The 16,703-nt window shown below is 36.5% G+C and overlaps 2 protein-coding genes across 10 annotated transcripts in view; one reads left to right on the top strand and one right to left on the bottom strand.

The window, feature by feature from the left end:
* Positions 1 to 731: 731 nt before the first annotated feature.
* LOC105179033 (crossover junction endonuclease EME1B-like) lies at positions 732 to 10,338 on the top strand. Of its 4 annotated transcripts, none has more exons than XM_011102621.2 (14): positions 732 to 1,072; positions 1,605 to 1,742; positions 1,898 to 2,050; positions 2,148 to 2,254; positions 3,026 to 3,199; positions 3,309 to 3,462; positions 3,564 to 3,673; positions 4,519 to 4,694; positions 4,877 to 4,940; positions 5,037 to 5,155; positions 5,429 to 5,518; positions 6,677 to 6,791; positions 7,388 to 7,616; positions 9,870 to 10,338. In XM_011102621.2, the coding sequence occupies exons 1-13, from the start codon at positions 751 to 753 to the stop codon at positions 7,565 to 7,567; spliced, it is 1,902 nt and encodes a 633-aa protein (XP_011100923.1). In that variant the 5' UTR covers positions 732 to 750; the 3' UTR covers positions 7,568 to 7,616; positions 9,870 to 10,338. The 4 variants fall into 4 exon arrangements, with proteins under 4 accessions (XP_011100923.1, XP_011100925.1, XP_011100924.1 ...); XM_011102623.2 differs by lacking the exon at positions 9,870 to 10,338 and adding an exon at positions 7,912 to 8,336 and having other exon boundaries at positions 732 to 1,060; XM_011102622.2 differs by lacking the exon at positions 9,870 to 10,338 and adding an exon at positions 7,912 to 8,336 and having other exon boundaries at positions 7,388 to 7,610.
* Positions 9,896 to 16,703, bottom strand: part of LOC105179032 (TSL-kinase interacting protein 1) — a 7,133-nt gene continuing 325 nt past the window's right edge. For 2 of the 6 annotated variants that reach the window (XM_020691216.1, XM_020691215.1), the window contains exons 2-8: positions 15,574 to 15,707; positions 15,120 to 15,232; positions 14,773 to 15,014; positions 14,447 to 14,693; positions 13,278 to 14,039; positions 12,478 to 12,601; positions 9,896 to 12,381 (exon numbers count right to left, since the gene is read on the bottom strand). In XM_020691216.1, the coding sequence (XP_020546875.1) occupies positions 12,377 to 12,381; positions 12,478 to 12,601; positions 13,278 to 14,039; positions 14,447 to 14,693; positions 14,773 to 15,014; positions 15,120 to 15,232; positions 15,574 to 15,697 (1,617 nt within the window). In that variant the 5' untranslated portion in view covers positions 15,698 to 15,707 and the 3' untranslated portion in view covers positions 9,896 to 12,376. The other 4 variants (XM_011102616.2, XM_020691217.1, XR_002286246.1 and 1 more) reach the window with 4 other exon arrangements.

Raw genomic sequence — 16,703 nt, 5'->3', positions numbered from 1 at the left:
TCCCCACAAAACAGGAGTCCTCAAATAAAAGAAGTCCTCTTCCAAACAAGACGTGCTGATCAATCTAAGGATAAGATGGATACGTGCCTTGTCCACATTGTTTCTTGCCTTCTTTTTCTCGGAACTACAGGTAATGTGTAGAGTCCCACCGAAGGGGGACGCTTTTTCTATAAATACATACAGCATCCCCCAGTGGGGACACCTTCAAGAACTTGAAAATTACTCTGTCATTTTTGCTGCAATTCTTATCTCGCACTCTAATCATATTTCTCTTGTGAAATTCTTATTTTTATCTCAATTTCTCATTATGATTTATGTCTACACTTATTTATTCCTAAATTCGGAATTAACTTGAGCGTCAGAGTGTTAACGTGTTGTTTTGCAGGTCCTATTTCTCAAGTTATTTTGCTCAATCAACCTAAATTCATCGTCAAGATCCAAGACCGTGCTAAAATCACACACATCAATTATATAATAAAAATTAATTTCTGATGGAATTTTGGGAAAAAGATTATTTGAAATTAAACTTCTGTATTTTCCAAAAAAATATAAAAAAATCACAGAAATTGTATATTGATTTTGGAGAGCTCAAATAATAGTGGGCTTGACCTTGAAATATTATTGGACTTATTTAAGTTGGGCCTAGGACATCTATGGTAGGCCCAACCCAGTGCCACCCCAAAACCCCCAAATCATCCCGCGCGGAGAGGAAACTCTCAAACTGTTGCACTCAGTTTGAATTTGGATGACATGGCGCAGCCAATTCCTGTTGACATTCTCTCGGATTCTGATACCGACTCCGGCGGTAATCGGCGTTGGGATCTCCGGACCGAGGCTATAGACCTCGTCACTCCGCCACCGTCCATTCAATCGAAGAAGAAACAGAGGACAGAGGCTTTTTCGGACCCTAGTAACTCAACGGTCTTCATCATCGACGATGACCCCACGCCATGCAAGAAAAGTACTTCTTCATTGGGTCCGACATCGTCCTCCACTCCGTCGGTCGTCCCTGAGACACCGTTCTCCGATGCCTCAATCGTCAAATGTTCGAGAGGGAAATGTTCGTTTTCCGGTAATCTTAACTTTATTAATTACTCAAATTTAGTGCTCGTATGCGATGGGGACTCGGGGTTCTTTGATCGGAGTTGAGTTTGTGGAGGAGGTTTAGATGTGATTTTTGGTAACTTCTAGATTGGCACTCTGATTCCATGTAAAAGACTACTAATGGTATGAAAATATTGGGTCCAAAATGCACGGTGCCGTTTCGAATTCTTTTCCGTCTTCTCCAAATGTGGCATTATTGTTTAATAGAGAATTTGAGCAGTTCTGTTGTTTAATAACTTAAGGTATTTTAGTTTCCAGAATAAGAAATAATAAAGAACTAAAGGGATTTTTAGGCATGAGTACACTGACAGATGCAATTTGTGGACTCGTGATTTTTATCATTACGAATGGTTTATATCTTCGAGTTAAATTTCTTCTTTGCCTTTTAATTTTTGTGTATTATGGCATGCATGTAAGATTAAGCTATTTTTGGAAGTAAATCATCAGCTTACTGAATTGATAATATGCTGTCTGGAATAATTGGCTTCATATATCTTCAGGTGAAAGTTTTGCTACTGATCCATTTGTAGTTGCCGACACTCCTATGCGTGAGCCTTTGGAATCTGGAGTTTCAATTGATAAATGCAATGCAGGAAAGCACAACCGTGAACCTGCATGTTCAACACATAACGATGCTGGTGAGTTTAGTTGGTGCTGTTTGAAATTCTTCAAATAGTTTTTACGATAAACTATATGTTCCCATTGAACTAATTATTGGGTTCCTTCAGCTGTGATCATTTCTCTTCAGCTCAATAATATGTGGTTCTTGTGATGATATTTATGGTTTGTTTAGAAATTAATGGACGGATATGCGTGGAGTCAGATAATGAATCTGAGAGTATTGGAGAGTTTGGAGCATGGAAGCATAATGAATGTGTTTCTGCTGCTAAATTGACGAAAGAATCAGAAATTGGTTCGAGATTTGTTGAGTCATCATTTTCTCTTGGTACTACTATCCATCCGATTCTTGACGCTATCATCTCATCTGATTCTGCTAATTGAGAAAGTAACAATATCTTAAGCTGCTTACAATTCATCTTCAGGTACTCGCGTTCAATTACAGAAGAAACCTCCCACTCAGAATCCAGTCAAAGTGCACATGTCAGAAGGCAATTCAAGTCCAAGTTTTGTAGAAGATGGCATGTCTCTGGTGGGTAGTCCTAACACATGTGAATTACTACTAGTTACTTTGAAAATTAGTTCTTTTGGAAATTGGACCACCTTATTACATTGCAATGACAACTTTTGTCTTGACTTGAAACTGGTTGCATGTATAGCATAAACATGGAGCTGTTAAGCAGCTTCAAAATCCAGATTGTATGCTCAGGTCTGATTATCTCTCTTTATAACTGGAAATTGTGATGCTTGGAGATTGGATAACAGATATCTATTGCTTCCTAGGTTTCCATTTTCTGTACCTGTTATAGAATCATTGTTATTTACTTTATCACTTGTGGAAATTATTAAAATCTAAGGAGGCTCGTTGCAGTATTCCTGGAAATTTTCTTTGCTAAGGATTTTATTGTATATGAAAGTTATGAGAATATGTGTTCTCCATATGCTCATTATTCGAATAATTGAGTTCATTCCCTCGTAGCTATAGTGTTGTGTTTGAAGCTTGCCCGAGAAGCTTCCCTGCTAGCAGATTGGCTACGGCACGAAAACATTGCTACCATCTTTTCACTGACCATACTGAAATATGCGAGTCGGTGATATAATGATATCAGCTAGGTTATTTTAGAACATTTTTTGATCCTTAGTATTCGTTTGACATGCCTGTGACAGGTTTCTTTATGTGCTATCTGAGAGAGAATTTTCATTGATAGGACTTGATGTCATCTTTTTACCAACCATACTGAAATATGTGAATCCATTGTTTATTTTATTATCTTGTTTAAATGGCTATAATGATGATTCTTAGGCATATGAAGACAAAGCTAGTACAATGGATGCTGTGGGCCAAATCCCGAGTCAACAAGATATCAATGGATGCTGTATGAAAGAGAAAAAGAAAGCATATGAAATAATGAAACCAAAGAGAATATCAAAGGAGGAGAGACTTCGTCTGTTGAAAGAAAAGAAACAACTGAAAGAAGTAAGTCATTACTTAAAAACTGCATATGAATATGTTTATATGTGGATGTGCTTGCATGTTTTTCATTTATCTAACGCATTATATAATCTACTTGATTCGTCTAAAATAGCAAGAGAAGCTGCTTAAAGCTGCTTCAAAGGCAGAAGCTGCTGAGATGAAAAAATATAAGAAGGAGATGCAGAAGTGGGAAAAGGGGAAATATGCTTTAAAATCCATTGTAGCTGAAATTGACAAAAAAGTGGTTGAACTGGGATCAATTGGAGGTAGGATCTTGTTTTCTTTGTGTTTCTCTCTTTCTTCTTCCTCCAGAATCCACTCACTATCTTCAAGGTGCCTAAGCTATTTTTTCGCTTTCTTAGTTTAGGGCATCTGCTCACAAGGTTTGCAGAAAAAGGGCTTACATATCGCATAACCTCAAACCCCATGGAAAGAACTATTGTATGGACTATGGTAGTTCCTGAAGAAATTTCTGTGGTAATTGTCCTTCCCCTAGTGGTCAATGTTTAGATGAAGATTTTCTATGTTCTCATTCATTCGATTACCATGAATGTTACTTAAACACCACTTTGCACGCGTATGGTGTATAAGTATGTGAATTAACTAGAAAGTTCCTCTTATCTCCATTTTCCTATTTCTCTTAAAATGACTGTTGTTGTTCCCTTGTTTCTAGTAGTTACATTCTGAATTTTGGTTGTGTCTATTATTATCTTTTGATGTTGAAAGTTGAATGACAAAGTATAAAGGGGATGAACTTATTTAAGGCTCTATTGGTTCCCCAAAAATGGGGCAGGAGAAAAAGGATGAGGGAGTGCATTTACAGTTACTTGGAAAATAGTCAAGTTTCTAAGGAAATACGCAAATCACAAGGACTAGATAACAACTTAATGTAATCGTGCACCTCTAGCTTAAACAACAAGTAACGTAAATACATGTTATACCTTACGCATCGATCCTGCAACTCACATTCCATATTTCCAACTTAACAACATATCTTCATATAGTGCTGCAGTACTCCTGTTAGATGATTGTTGTTAAATTTAGAGATTAAAAGTACCAGCCATGATTGAATTTTCCGTGACTATGTTGCAGATTGCATCTGATAGATAACAACTTAATGTAATCGTGCACCTCTAGCTTAAACAACAAGTAACGTAAATACATGTTATACCTTACGCATCGATCCTGCAACTCACATTCCATATTTCCAACTTAACAACATATCTTCATATAGTGCTGCAGTACTCCTGTTAGATGATTGTTGTTAAATTTAGAGATTAAAAGTACCAGCCATGATTGAATTTTCCGTGACTATGTTGCAGATTGCATCTGAACCGATTGAGATTTCTTATGTTTTGATAATATATGAGGCTGAAGAGTTCTGTAACCTTGTCATGAATGAATCTCTTATGGATCACGTTCAGAGTGTTCAGCATCGTTATCCTCATCACACTGTATGTTATGCCACGAATAGGCTTATGGCCTACATCAATAAAAGGTCAGTAGAGCTTTCACCCTGTGAATTTCTGGCATTTGTTTTAGTTGTATTGCACTTGTTGGTGTTATGTTGGTTACCATTGTACCTTTAATACCGCAATTTTAAAAGAACTCTTGGTGATTCTTTTTGAAAGTTCATTATCTCGTTAATTTGCTGACTATTATTTGGTGCCACTGGCCCAGGGAACAAGCACAGTACAAAAACCCTGCCAACTACGCTGGTTGGAAGCGCCCTGCTATAGAGGAGGTTGCTGAAACAATGAACTTGGAGTGTGTGGAGTACTGTTAACCATGAATGTCTCCTGGGGAAGTTTCAACTGATTAAGCTAATCTTCCCTTACAGGTTTTAGCAAGATTAGCTACTCACTTTTTCAAAGTACACTCAAGGCACTGTGTCGATGAAGCTGAATTAGCTGAACATGTGGTTGGTCTAACTTGCAGCCTTGCGTCTTGCCAATTTAGGTAACCCATACTCATTGATATGTGTGAAGAGTATACAGAAAGTCATTTGTTTGGTTTCTTTGGTGTAGCCATAACATCGAAGGGGACTTTATTTCTTGTTAGATTCTGCGTTGAGCTATTTTGATGGGATATTACTTAGCTTTTGTAGCAACAAATCTGATTAGTTCAAAGCATCCTATGACTAACATCATTACAGGAATGGACTGTTAGACGTCTGCTAAGCTTGGATTTCCGTTTGATGCTTATTCCCACTTTCTCTAATTTCTTATGCAGGAAAAAGTTGACAAGGTTATCAGTTAATGCAAATGGATCCATTATCCCTAAAGACTGCGTTGACAAGAATTTAATAAAGAAGAACTTGTGGTAAGTAATTTGAATGAGCAAATAGTTGTAGCGCAGCTTCCATATCACTAAATAATGACCTGCATCTTTTCAGTCTGGGGACAGCCTTGTGACGTTGTATAATAATCCTCCTGGAATACATTTCATTTAAGCTAATATATTTGTCAATGTAGGTTTTCTATAGTATATTGTAGCTATGTGGTCAGTGTCTTCATTTTAGTAAATGTATAATTATATTCTAATGTATGAGATATAGTGTTTTGGCTCTGGTGGTTGCCGCTGTTTTAGTTGGGAGACAACTGGAGTTAATGGTTAAAGATAATGTTGTACAGATTCAGTTGCTCATTACTATAACTCAGTCATTGAACTTCGAGAAGTGTCCTATGACCAGTTCGATGAGTCCAAAACTCTAGTATATTTTTTACATATGCCTTGGGTGTAGGAAGAAATCTCTTGTAACAACCTATAAAGATTGCTCGGCTTTGAAAGAATCATTGTATTAAATAAATGATAAGATTATTCTTTACTAAATGAATGATAAAAAAGCCCTGTATAGTTAGTCACATGTTTACTTATATGTATTATGAAAATATGATATATTCTATTAAGTGTTTACTTTGATGCATCCACATGCTTTTGGTAGGAAAATTACCTTTGAGCCCTTATTAACAAAATTTAATAGATAACAAAATAATAATAATAATAATAAATAATATATTATTATTTTTTATTATTTTTTTATTATTATTGTAATAATAATTATTATTAAGTCAAATTTCAAGGGTACAATGGTCATTCACATCTGGTGCAACCTTAGGACTAATTTTATACCACCTCCCAAGGTGGTATCAGTTATTCAAGTGGAACAGTAATTAGTACAGGGTCTTGGTTTTATACCGGCCCCCATACAACAAAGTAAACACTGAATTAACCCATACTAACTTTCTTATACATGTTTATTCATCAAAGTAAATGGGGCCTTAATGTATCTTTGCCAAATATATTTGTGGTGATTGAGACTGGTGCCAGATATTTTTCCATACAAAAGAAATCATAATATAAATTTTATGTTAGCAATGGTAATATGAAATTTGTGGACATCAGCTTTCTTTGGAGGTCTACTTGTTGCATAGATGCTTTTTGGTGGTGTCAGATAGTTATGGCAATTTCGACCTGCAGGTTAAAGACGCTGGTTGCTATCCCTAAGGTGCAGCCACGGTTTGCTATGGCTATATGGAAGGAATACCCCACTATGAAATCTCTTTTGAGAGTTTACATGGATCCTACAAAATCTGTGAGTCTTGAATATCAATGAGAAATTTATACTTAGCTTTTCTGACAATTTATGGTTTCATCTATCATAAACGAATTTGGAGTTAAATTTGCTATCATTACCTAGTAATTGATATTTATAGCTGATGACCATCACCTATATGAGCAAAAAGTCTGATCTATTATTCTGAGACGACGCAAGAAACAAGAAACAGTGATATCAAATGTGCTTTAAAATTTAATATTGCAAAAGGTTCCTGGAGCTACAAAAAACCTTTCTTTTGCTGGAAATGGATTCCCGTATCTGGAGGGACCAATTTTTAAAATTTTGAGGACAGTGGAAAATTATTTCAGTCAAGATATACCCTTATTTGGTTTAGTTATGACAAAATCCACTTGCTATGTGTGTGTGTGTTTCTTTTTTTTTTTTGTGCCCCTTCACTGGTTTACTTTTCTGTCAGTCCTGTCTTGCCTATATAGTTGAACCCATACCATTGCATGGTTAACAGTTTGTGTCTGCTCTAAAAGAATATACATGGGGCCAATGTGATTCTGTTCCTTTGATTTCCGTTACCTTTCTTTACTGTGCAATCTGATATCTTGTCCCAAAACTGTCAGGTGCATGAGAAAGAATTTCTGCTCAAGGATTTAACCACAGAAAGCTTATTAGGTGATGAGAGACGACTGGGCGAGGTTTGTTCAAAGAGAATCTACAGAATACTAATGGCTCAGTGTGGGAACATCAAGACGGATGATGTTGAGAATGGAGCTGGTTTCTTTACTCATCACTCCACTTGAGTAATGCATGTGGTGCTGGGATCAGACTTCCACAATTGAAAAGGTTGAGGTGTGTAACATATGCATATTAAGCATTTCTGATTTTGTTCACTTCCTTTTGCGTGCGATCCTGCAATTTGTGCATAGTCACGTATGTTAATGTTCCCCAATCCCCTGGCCACCAAATCTGGCTGTCTAGTTTAGTGCCAACTAAAATTATGAGGAACATCTTTTTATTGTCTACTTGAAATAATTCTGCGACATGTATAATGCTCTCCTATTATTCTTGGGCTGACCCTAGAAGATTTTAGTGTATGTGAATCCTTAAACATAGAGCTCTTATCATGTTATCTACTCTGTGCCAGCCTCATTTCTCCACACATTTTCGTGGTAACATCTGTAGAGTCAAATGAAGAAAAACAAAGGCAGGCTGGCAGTCAGAAGAGTAGACGATACTCACTGTTGTATCGAAATTAATTTTATGGGGACCCCTCTAAGCAACATAGACTGGTTTCATTGTCCCTGATAAAGAAAATGCTCTTGGCCTGTTCATGCACCCCAACACATCATGCCTGAGTGCTGAGTATAAGGGCTTCATTCATGTGATTGGGACATGGTGGAGCAGTTTCTACTTCCATCTGGAGTTGTTTCTGAACATTTTACCATTGTCTTTGCCCTTTCAAATTGCAAGAAAAGCATCACATTATGAGAAAAATTGAAGCTAAGATTGTAATGTGCAAATAATTTCCAGTGCCAATTTCTGATTTAATGCTAAAATGATTTGGTGTTATGGATAAGAGCAAATGTTTGGTGTCTGCTCATACGTGGAAGCATCATGAAATTATGGGACAGTTGAGAGTATTGAAATCCCACCAATTGGCAGCTAAGAGTGGTTAAAACCCAGGAACTGGATGAAGCTGAGACTAGAAATATCTATATATTATACTTTCAGTATTCTACGCTTAATTGGGACATCTAAATTGAGGAAGTCTGTTTCAACTTTTCAATGTGCGTACTAAAAATATATAATTCTGGTTGGGTTGGAGTTGGAGTTGGAATCATCAACTTTTGTCAAACCCATAATGAAAAGATAGATGCACGTGGAATTCAATTTTTTTTGTAATCTTTCGCAAAGGCATTCGTTCAGAAAACGACACCAAAGGCCCACGAATTGAAGATTGGAAACAACCCCATTTTCCTTCTTTAAAGTGGAGCTTTGCCCTCCACTACTGCTGTCTCTATTTAATCCTGTTGGTCCCCAAACCTCAATTGGGCCCACCACCCATGGCAATTCATAGTGCTTTAGGGTTAGCCCACCATTTGTCTTGTCATCAAACCTCTATTGGCTCAACCAACCAACCTTTCTTTTAGCTCCCCCTGCATGCTTTCATATCAATTAGCGGGCGGAGCATAGTTTAAGTGATTACAGATATTATTATATAAATGCAATAGAAAGTTTTAAGTTAATCTAAGCTAATAAAAAAAATGGTAAGTAATACGCAAATTTTCTAATACCCTTTGTTTGAAAATGAGGTAGTTTAAGGTCATTTAAGAAATTGTATACTAGGTATACCAAATTTAGTTATTTTAAGGTAGTAATAGTATACATGAACCAAGCTGTAGTTCTATATGCTTACTAATAGTCTCTACCAAATAGTTATCATCTTATTTCATAAAGATTCTATTTCAGACTGAATTTGACATTATAACAAAATTTTAGTTAGCAATAATTGTAACTGAAAATATATTTTAAGTAATAATAATTTTAGCTTATTATAATTAAACTATTAATGACAAATAAAGCATTTTATCACCATAAATAATTAATGACACATTTTATAACAACAACAAAAAAGCTTAGTGGCATTTATATTTGTTGTAATTGCATTATCATTATACATATACCACTAATTGATTATAATATAATTTAGGGCATCATTTTTTATTATTAATTATTGCTGGTGACAACTTTTACTCAAATATTATCACTATTAGAACTCGAACAATCATTACAGCAACAAAATTAATATATAGATACGTATAATTAGTGATAATTTTATCATCATTTTAGTGTCACTCCCAAACTAATTTATGTATCCAATTCTCCTTCCACTATATATGGCTCCCACCCATTCAGCACAAGGCTTCATCTATGTTCATCATATGAAGGCATATACATGAATCTTCACACGGATCTTTTCTTCAAATCAAGGTCACTCACACTCGTGGTCCATGCAAGCGCACTAATGTACACAATTTGCTTTGCATGGGGTCCATACAATGTTTATAAAATGCAGCTAACTCTGTCCCTTCTTCTTCTCAGGCTTTTGAATGTTTTTTCCTCATGGACAAGAGCAAATCGTTCCCTTATTACTCTTCTTCATATGCTGAGGCGCGGTTTGACTTCGAAGATCGTGCTAAATCGTATAGTTTCAACGGGCCGGGTGACGATCCTGAGGTGAAGAGGAGGAAGAGGGTGGCTGGCTATAACATGTATGCCGTGGAAGGTAAGCTCAAATCATCGTTCAGAAACAGCTTAAAGTGGATCAAGAGCAAATTCACAGACAACTACTATGATTCATGAACTAATAATATAAGGCAACACAGAAGTTGTGGGCCTACCCTTTGGGCCACCCGAGGAAGCTCTTTCTGCTCCTTCCTGCACATATCAAGTCTGTGATATTATGAAAATTTTAAGTTGGGATCTTTTCTTTTCTCCCTTGTGAGAATTGTAATATTTGATCATGAACTTTGAGACGTAGTTTAATGAGATTGAAGTGGGCTTGTGTACATATTATATGGTTCTTTTTGCCTTTACTGTGGTTTGGTTATTTCTCTTGATTTCTTGTTTGCTCTTTGATTCTAATCAAGTCAAGGCTCCCATGACAATAAAAGTTTTCAGAAAAGAGATTTATGTACCTCTGCAGCCTGTTTTTTTGCTGTACCCGTTTATGCTAAAGCCACAGAAACGCCAAGCAAAATCAGAGGATATTTTCAGAAAGAAATCATACGAATAGAATATGAGGTGAAGTTGTGCAATTTAATAGGAGTGACGCTCGTAGAAAAGCTGCTAACAAAGGTAAGTTCCTAGCTTGTAGTTGTCGACCTTCGCCTTTAATATGAGAGTTATCTAATCACTTACAGCAGCTGCGTGTGGGTGCTGGTTAGGTGGGGGGTTCGTGATTCTTCAATTAAGGAGGTCTAGTGCAGAAACCATTTTAATAGCTCCGGAGAAAGAAGAGATCACCAATCAAGAATGATCTTGAACACTGATTATCAGCTGAGGGATGGGATTGCATAGCTGTATTTAGTCTTAAATCCCTGAGCTAATGATATGGGACCTAAAATGCTTAATTCTCATCTTCCCAGCAACCAAAACTTAGATTTTGAACATAGGTGATAAAGTCTGTATTTGTGAGTTTCGACCAACACAAATTGACATGCCAAGTTCAACTCAGAGAAGCTGATGCAGTTTGAATCTAAAATTCATTGGCAAAAGCTGTAGAATCAATTCAAAATCAAGATCTTTGAGAGCAGTGTTGGAGATGGACCTGCAGCAAACACAACTTCCTACTAGAATGACTCACAGAAATAAACCAAATCATGCCAGTTCGTGATGCCAAATTCACGTGTTTTATTTTAACTGGTGATGATAGTCATTAAAGCAGGAAGGAAAAGGAAAAACTCTCATATTTTAAGGTAACAAAATGAATTTTCATTGATGGAATAACAATATACATATATGACTAGTCAAGGATGGCATTACTTGTATGCAGCCATTTCTTGACAAAGATGTTAGTGCAACTAATGTGGCCTAAAATGACTCACCAGAACTTTCGTAGCCAACTTGATGACATTGCCATGTAATTATCTTCTAAGCCAGACATCTCTGAAATCTTTCAAGATCAAGATTTCTGAGATATCGATGCTGCTGGAAGTGGACCTTCAATAGCGACTTGAATCCTTTCTTCCGTTAAAGTTCATCTCAGGCAGCATGATCAAGTTCCATACATGTTTCCATGAAATATTATCATTGCATTCAATCAAACGGATGGCAAGAAGAGCTGATGTTCACATCTAACAACTTACCATCAATATCAAGCATTTGACCAAATTAATGACTTAGTAAAACTAAGTAGCAGTCCTACAAGGGGTGGAAAAGGAAATGCATTTTTGTCCCAAAATCTGAACCAAATTCATTATAACAGTAAATAATTGAGTTAGTACTTAATTCAACTAGTATTTAGAAAATCCAATCACATATGTCCTCTAATACACTTGGTGTAGCATACAGTCTGAAAATGTCAAACAAATGTTCAGCTGGAAACCTCTCCAAGTATGATTTTCAGCCTTTCGTTTTCAGTGGCTGGAAGCAATACAATGATGTTAACAAAGAGTTCAGGAAAAGATTATCCCTTTAAGAAGCTGCTCTTATTCTAAAAAATCATATTTTCTGAGATTCGACTTTCACTGAACAAATTCTAAAATAGAAACAACAAACTGCTTGGACCATAAGATAGGATCCAATTTTGAGGCTTTCTTGTATAATTCAACCAAGATGTGTCTTGCCAAGACTATTTATCAAAATGCAACCAGGGACAGTTGCGTAAGGACCACAGCTGTTGCACTTGCATTAGAGATGTAGTTACTCCCACTCCAACTTCATGTTTGTGGTTTACATAAGTTTCACTGCCAAGCTGATCACTTTTCCTCTTGATTTGAGTAGCTTACCATAAAACACAGCTACCTCACATAGACACTCTAAAATTGTCTCCACCAGCTCCATTTGCATGATGTGAAGGTAGCTGAGGATCTCAGGGTCCACAATATTCAATCTACAACAATATAAGAGTGCATAATTCATTAGTTTGCCGGATTTACTCATAACAAACTTTAGTTGGACATGCAGTTGATAATGAGAGAGTACCAACCCTCTTGATGCTTGACAGGCCAAAGGCTACTATTTTCATCAAAGGCTCCTCGAGTACAACGCAAAGGATTCAGCTTCATTTCTTGACAAGAAGAATTCTTGGTTAATACAGTTTCATTGTTCATCTGCAAAAATAAACTATGACAACCTTATTCTTAAGATAAAAATAGCTATAAACATTCCATGCAACTTTTGATTGTACACATTAATGGACCAGCAGTTTTAAGATTAAACTAGAATTATGTAACACCAATAAACTACATGCTTCAAGCTCATGACATGTTGATTTACTTTCCCAGTGTGAATGCATATACCTCTTTGATATCTGCATAACCTTTTTCCTCAATTAGCATAAGTCTCGAGCCTTTTAAGAGATGAAGCTGTTTGCCCTTAAATTTCATCTGCTACTAAAAGACTGAAATCAATTCATGATTTTATTGTTTGGTAAGAGTGAATCTAAAGCAGGGTTGCCCTCATTTGTTAAATACTTTGACTGACGCATCAAACCAAGCATACAAGTTAATTATCTTCTCTTGAGAACATTTATATACCAATTAATACAGTTAAAAAGCAAAAGCTAGTAATGTGTTTCAGTTTTACAAATGGCTAAGATCTTTTTACAATTAAGTGGTATTCCTTTTTCTTTTTTTCCTTCAACATTCCGTTCCAGATAAAACCAAGCAAACCCTGATTTACTTCCTCTTTTTCCATGTTTGCAGTGTTTCTCATATTAATCATGCAGACAGAACTAATCGTGAAGTTCCCAAAGAGATTTCATCATATCAAGAATGCCGCACAAACCTTAGCAACCTTAGGAAACTGGAATTGTTTAGAGCTTGTACCATTTCTGCATCCTGTAGAACTAGCTATTCCGTTTGAACTTGTGACACCTCTTTTTGGTTGAAGTTTCTGGATAGGAAATGCATGGCATGTCTCTTCAGCATCCAAGATAGACAAATTTGACTCGTTACATGATGGTTTTGGAATTTGTGAATTTGCATTTAGTTGGGCAGAAATAAGAGAATCATAGGAGTCCAATAAATGCGCATTAAGCTGCAAGCTTGATTTACTCTCATTTAATTCCGGGCTATAACCAGCCTTGCCCTGCAAGGATACCTCAGACAACAAGCCTCCAATGCTTAAGGTTGTAAGATTATCATCCCATGGAGACTGGGTTTGTACACAGCCTCCATCCACTATTCGTGCTGCCAACTTGTTCTTGTTTGAAAGTAGAGATGCTTCAGACAATAATCCTCCAATGCTTATGTCACTGGACTCCAGGAAGATAGGTTGCAAGGATGTTTCACTTTCTGGTTTCATGCTAGGATTGCTCATTTTACGCAGCAAAGATGCTTCAGAAAGCAGACCACCACCACTGATATCAGATATTTGCCCAAATGGCTGCATGCTAGATTTGTTTACAGAGTTTGGATCTGATTTATTAATTTTACCCTGCAATGATATTTCAGATAGGAGGCCTCCAATGCTCAAGTTGGTCAGATTATCATCCCAAGGTACGGTCGAATAAATCGGATCAACATCAGTTCTCATCATTGCATCATCCTAACAAGAATAGATATACATGTTCACAATCAAATAATATTTGTTAGAAGCTGATTTACTATCCCGGAAAGTATCCACCTATTAAAACTCAAAAGAAGTCATAACAGATGCAAAATTCATAAACAAATTGAGAGACAAGAATGGTAAACACATGCTCCCAAGACAGTTCACTAAATACTTCAAGCGAATCTTTAAGACCTATTCCCTTCCCTACCAAATTGAACATGATCAAAGTCAGCATTCTCCTTAATGTTATGTCATGAATCTTACCCAATTCAGCATCCCTCAGTACTGAAATTATTTTTCTCAAAATTCTAAATTCCTACCTATCCCAATACCGCCAATGTCCAAGTCATGATCAACATAAACGTTCCAAATTAATCATTGAAAAGAGGGACTTATATTACCGGAAGATCATAAGATCCATCCAAGGGCTTCAGCTCATTCACATCTGAAGTCAAAGCTTCATTCACGTTGGTTAGCTGTTGGATGGTTTCACAGGATACATCTAGTTTTCCCTTTTGATAACTTGATATCTCCAAAACTGTGCTGCAGCCTCTCCTCCTGCCCTCAGAATCTGTATGAGCCTCGAGAAGACTAGCTTTAGGAGGTATGTGAAAGATCTCATGCTGAAGATTGGAGTACCAAGCATACCTAGAAATCAAACCAGTGAGTTGAACTATAAAACTCTCAGATTACAGTCTCTGGAGAGCACAAATATTGCGCATCAGACCTTAGGCGGAAAAAGGAAGGTCTGCCCACATCAACATACACCTCCCATGCAGTAATGGCATTATCATTTGAAGTCCATCTTCTGCATGAAGCTACTTGTTCCAACTTTATATTATAGGGGAAAAGCACAAGCTGTCCGATTGCCACACTTGAACTTCCCCATTTGGTATTCAGGTGCCTAGCCACTGATGAGATCCTCTTCCGAGCACTTAGAGTGAGTTCCAGAAATGGATTGTAACCATCCTGTAACAAAATGAGATGAACACAGCCGTGCATGTTCTCAAGCATTTCCTATTCGGTAGGGGTGGGGAAGAGAAAAGGTGGGAGGGGAAGAATTGTTTTTCATACCTTCTCTAATCCCAGGCGAGTCTGTTCATTTATTGGGAAAAGCTGCAGTTTAATCTTTGCAGATGGAACCTGCAATTGAATTCGAGGCTCCAAATGAGGCTTCGTTATACTTTCTGCAATAGACACATTAATGAGAGTCTTTAACCAAAGAATGAGCAAAGCTGCAAGATAATAATTAAACACACACACACATTTTTTCAGCGTAATCTCTTTATATCACCTAACATTAGTTTTATAAAAATAAGCAAAAAACATTTCAAATCTACTTGAAGTTAACTGTTGGCTTCATACCAACATTTTTTTCTATTGCAAAAAAAAAGCACAGTTCAGAAATAAATTGTCTTAGTATTTCAATATTAAACATACAGATACAGTGGAACAAACTCAGGGAGATACATACACACTCAGTAATATATGCCAGACAGAGAGCTAATTAGTCCCAATAATGCCTAACCTGTAGTTTTGGGATGGCCCCAAGCAGGTCCAGTTGCAGATTTCTTTACAGAAACACCCATGAGTTCATCTTGCTTTCTAGTAATCTCGGTTATCTTTCTCTTTTGTTGTCTATAGGACTTCATGGAAGATTTTCTGCAAACAAATCTCACTTCATCCCGTTTGAGAATCAAGTAAAAAGACAACTTCAAGTTAACTCATGTTTTGTTGCATAGCGACTGCTAGAGTAGCACCAAATTGTCCCTGGGGTTATCCACACCCTCTAATACATCTTCATATTTCTCATTTTCACAAACTTTACATTCTTATATGCATAAAAACAACTGGAATATAGACGCGAATGAGAAATAACAACTTAGCTCCATGTTACTTAGACATTAATAAATATATCTTTTGGTCCACCATAGCCTCTGGCCCTCTACCTCACATAGGGTTGACCCCATATCAAGAACCAAATACACAACAATGCCATACATACTTCTCTTAGAGGATGTTTGAACATATGCATAAATTGGCTATTAAAATAAATGTTCTTTTTGGGGCTGTGAAGTCCATCAAATTAGCCTAGTTGAGCGTAAGGTTTGTCACTGGCCTTGGTATGTTCTAAATATGACCTTCAAAATATTAGCATTTTAAATATTAGAAATACAACAGCTTTTTTCTAATGCATTTCAGCAGATTTAAAGACATCCTTAAAGCTATCACAAACCATTTTTAAAATTTCCAAATTCAAATTCACATTAATTCCCATATATGATATGACGAAAAGAAGAAGACTTAAAACTTACGGCTTTTACGTCATATATACCAAGAACCAGCAATCTTACAAACAATAATAGTTGGCAAAAAGATGACCAATAAGAACTCGACATTCTTAATTGACAATCAATCCTCCAATTATTACGCCAGATTACTACCAAAAAAAAAAAGGACGGAAAAAGGAACCAGCGTAAGAACAAACTTCTCATCACGCACCAGTAAATCGATGGTTCTGAATTAGAATTCTCCGAATTCGAACGCCAGCAGATGAAGAATTAATCTATCAAAGCTGATTATATTCCAAAACCACAATCCCAACATTTACAAAAAAAAAAAAAAAAAAAAAAGGGGACGAAGAAATTTACAAAAAAA

This window comes from Sesamum indicum, unplaced genomic scaffold (genome assembly GCF_000512975.1).
Source record: "Sesamum indicum cultivar Zhongzhi No. 13 unplaced genomic scaffold, S_indicum_v1.0 scaffold00120, whole genome shotgun sequence".
NCBI classification, from domain to species: domain Eukaryota; kingdom Viridiplantae; phylum Streptophyta; class Magnoliopsida; order Lamiales; family Pedaliaceae; genus Sesamum; species Sesamum indicum.
This window is presented reverse-complemented; position numbering and strand designations above follow the sequence as displayed.